This window comes from Pyricularia pennisetigena (assembly GCF_004337985.1).
Source record: "Pyricularia pennisetigena strain Br36 chromosome Unknown Pyricularia_pennisetigena_Br36_Scf_14, whole genome shotgun sequence".
Taxonomy (NCBI): Eukaryota; Fungi; Ascomycota; class Sordariomycetes; order Magnaporthales; family Pyriculariaceae; genus Pyricularia; species Pyricularia pennisetigena.
Window position 1 is genome coordinate 218863 of NW_021940926.1, and position 4141 is coordinate 223003.

The 4141-nt window shown below is 49.1% G+C and overlaps 1 protein-coding gene across 1 annotated transcript; it reads left to right on the forward strand.

The window, feature by feature from the left end:
- Positions 1-3323: 3323 nt before the first annotated feature.
- PpBr36_11304 (uncharacterized protein) lies at positions 3324-3873 on the forward strand (the record flags this gene model as incomplete). The annotated part of the gene is made up of 2 exons (XM_029898407.1): positions 3324-3596; positions 3745-3873. 2 exons carry the CDS (start codon positions 3324-3326, stop codon positions 3871-3873), a joined length of 402 nt encoding a protein of 133 aa, XP_029743423.1.
- Positions 3874-4141: the final 268 nt, after the last annotated feature.

Sequence of the window (4141 nt, forward strand, 5' to 3'; positions counted from 1 at the left end):
TTAGGGCTGAGCACTGAGGCTAGGTAATTTGGCCTGAGCACTCGAAAAGTTCGAATGAAGCGGCACTGCGCCTGTGTTTGACAGGGATCTGCCCCCAACAGGGCGGGGTGGAGCCCAATCCCAGATGCTTACTAAGCTTTGTTTTGGGGGGTCCCAGCTCGTTTGTCGCGTTCCATTAACCGACACGGACACGCGTCCTTAGTTAATCATTGTTTTATCTCCTTCCAACCTCGCGCCCTCACATGTACGAAACCGCGACAGCGACAGCAAATCTATCGCCATGAGCATTACAACATACCTCTTCGACCGGTCCCTCGATGCAGTTCACATCCCCTGCCTAGCTAAAATGCACCGTCAATGGGGAATTGACATTGCATTGTTACAAAAGCCATCGGAGCAAGAAGACCACGCCCCTCGTGGGTTGACAGTTGGAGTCGCCTCCCCGGGCACCCTTCATGGATTGATCGGCCAGTAGTCTATTGACTGCACTGGTAAGAGGGTCTCACGGCAGTTTGGTAACAGATAGCCCTAAAGCAAGTCCAGCAGTATAGCAGGCCAGATGTGAATACGTCGAGGGCGGTCCTTCATTTCGTTTCATCATTCCAACGAAGGCGCCCCAACGAAGAACTCGAGCGACAGGATAACTGGGAGGATACATGCCATTCATTAATTCTCGTTGTTCGGTATTATTTCCCCTGCTATCCTCCAACTATTGCATATTTCAGCCCGCTTTGTTGGCCTGTACGGTTGTCATAGCCCGCGGCTGCCTGGGAAGTGGGAAGGGTGCACTGATGCTAAAAGCTGCAGGGCTTTGTTGATATATGCTAACCTCGCCAGGTTGGTAGTTTTCCAAACCGAAGAGAAGGGTGTGTTGAACTAGATCGGACGCCAAAATCGTGTCCTAAGCGCCGACTTTTAACGTTCGCCGCAAACCACGTGCATCGGGTTTGAATTAACCCAAGACAGTCAGTTTACCGCCGTCAACGATGGTGCCCATACCACGAACACGACGATTCCCACCTCGATGCCCTCACAGCCCGACGGACTACGAAAAGTTTGATACACAAGAACTGTTATTTATATGCAGTGGAACAGCTGTTATTACAGCGTAACCACCCGGTTTGGAAGAGAGGCTTTGATATTGTTGCGATGCCTGTCCGGTGTAAACTTACGAGCAGTCCGTGGTGGCGTCCCTTTTCCTTGAGTGGGTGTACAAAACCGCTGAAGCACACGTTTACATGTTTAAGTTAACCGTAAAACGATGGGTACATTTTAGGGGAAGCCGTGCCCAATGCCCAAGGTCGAGTGGCCCGAACCAGGGCAACCAGGCCATTAAGGTGCGTAAACGCTACGAAAATCTCCGGAACGTCTGAGAATTTTCACATCGATATACTCGAGGGCTTCGGTGACGCTTATCCACATATGATCTCCTCATCGATTTTGCGTGAGTCCGGATTTTCCGCTGTTTACATCTGCTTTGATCGCGATTTTGGCCGCACAGCACGTCTCCCGCTGTTCTTAATCAATACAGGATTTTACCCCTGAAACAACTATCCTCACCCTCTGCCAGTGGCATGTGTTTTCGCCGTAATTTGGGGTTGTTTTGGTGACCCAGGCACCAGACTGCCTATCAAACACGCTGCATCGACCAAACTTTCCTGTTTGGCGTGCATGCATACATCTGCTGTTTATTACGTTATACGCTCCGCCTTGAATGTCGCGGGCCTTGAGACTGTCGCTGTATTTGTGCCGCTGTGGAGCTTTTCGGCCCTCTAGGGATGGCTTTGTTGGTATGCTTTATTTGTGTTGTCCACAAATCTAGGTCTTTCAAACACAGTATCGAAATCATTTGTATTTATACTTGTTCCCTTTTGGACCTCCGCTACAGATACATTTCGATGATAGTACATTTTATGTATCCGTCCAGCAATGTGCCGGAACCTTTGTTGGTGGATGCCTTTACGATTATGAGTCTAGCCGGCATTATCGAATTTCGGTCAAAAGTTTGCACGGCTCAGTTCTCGGGACTTTCCAGTGCCTTTGCTAGTTCAGCTGTTCTCAGTCCTGTTTAACCACCGGCTGTCATATTGACAAGTACTATTTCGGCGCATTGGATAATTATCGGGGTTATACAGGGTGCAAGAAAACCGCGTTAAAGTCAACATTTTTAAGTTTATATTGCTTGTTCCATGTCGACATTTTCTACAGTCCCATTTCACCCTCGCAAGTCAAGCGTCTCTTTCCGAGTTTAAGTGCCCTCTCGTTTCGGAGTGCTAGAACAAGCTTTTTATGATCTGTCAAACATCAATTCGATTGGGGTATGTGATATTTACGGAATTAGTATATGCAAATTGGTGTTTGCACAATACTGCCTCACCCTTCGAAGTCCATGAGCAGGAGAAGCGTGATTAGTGCACTGTTTGCAGGTTATATGGACGAGTGACAGCTTTTTCTAATCGTTGACGGTGCCTTTGAGGACTCGCCAGGGTCAACAGTCTCGGTGCATACTTGGATCTCAATACCCCAGTTATGCTTAAATAGTCGAGAATTTTCATAGTTATATTCACCTTTGTTTTGCAGGCACATATATGTCGTTGCAGCACTGGCTTTTCTGGACCTTGTTTTGCTACGACAGGATGAATGCAGTTCCATTGCACCGCGCACACATATGCATTTGCATTTGCAAGTTCGAGCATGGTTGACCAAACAGGAGTGTGTAATCCTGCAGGCAGGCGACCACGCCTGTTGAAATATGGTAACATTACGATATACGACAGATGGCTTTCAATGATATTGCATAAGCGGACTGACATTGACGCAATGTTTGGTAGATAGGTGACAGTTAGGCAGCCATTTTGGAGCGGCGTAGAGCAATGGGTTTCTGCTCCAGTCGCCATTATGACCCAGGTTGGAACAGCGATCAAAGTTGTTAGGTAAGCAAAGTATGTGGAAGCGGAACGGCCTGGATAACATTTCCTCTGCATAGTTTTATCGGTTGCTCAAAATCTGAACCGTTTGGTTTGTGTGGTGTACACTATAACCGTAGACTTGATTGCTTTAGCTCGCTTGATACCCACACCCATTTCAATCCTTGAGGCTCTTGTATTGAATACGGCTTTTTTTTCGACGGCTTTGAAACGAGAATATTGGTTTTATATTCCGGGATGGTTTGTAGGTGCCGCATTTGTTCGTGTCACCAAAACCATCATCGGCTCGGAGGCTACAACCACCTGCCATCCGGCCGGGGCCAGGATCAATTCGTCCACTAACAAAAAGAGCAAAGTCAGCCTCGAAGCAATACAAAATCCGTTACTATAGTAGCAATGTTTATGTTGTATCTTCAGGTTAAGGGCCAGGGCCAGACCCGTGACATTGAGTTCGTTAAGACCAAGGCTCTCATCTACTGTGCGCAGGCAAATGGTGCCAAATTACATGGCTGCCCGCTAATTACCTCGGCCACGTACAGGCCATATTCCCACAGGAATTCGGAGCTCCCCTCTGCCGCGTCGAGGTTGGAGCAAGACAAGATTTCGTCCTGGATGCGAATGCACCACCAGCGTCGCCCCGAAAGCTGGTCGACCCTGGAGATGCGCCATGTGCGATGTGGATGTCCGGTCCGATGCTGTTCGACTGTCTCGGCGTGATGATACTTGAGCACTGCTCGGGCCGGCTTTTTCGGGACTTGCTCAGCAAACCACTTGCTCTTTTACCTGCACGTCGCCACCACTCACGGCTCCGTACCAGGTCGGTATCGGCGGACATTTTACAAAAATAGTGCTGCCCGCCACAGTTACCGTCGCCGACCTGGCTTACGTTAATTTTGCACCCGATATGACGGCCCCTACCGCGTGGGCCCCTGAGAACGGCTTTTAGCGGCGCGCACGTCCGCCAGGCCCGGCATTAAGCGGTGGACGCCTTTTCGACATTGATTTTGTCTGCTCCGCCCAAGCTGGTGAAATTATGCACGTCCGTGTGTGTGTCTTGTTTGTTAGTCGCCTTTGCGGGAATGCGGACCCGTTGAGGGAGGGCCTGATCGATAATTTGGAATGGACAACCTGGATTCGACGACCTCGACATAACCACCTGGACCGGACCGGAGCTCAACTGTTTAGATGAACTTGTTTCCTTGCATATTTTGTTA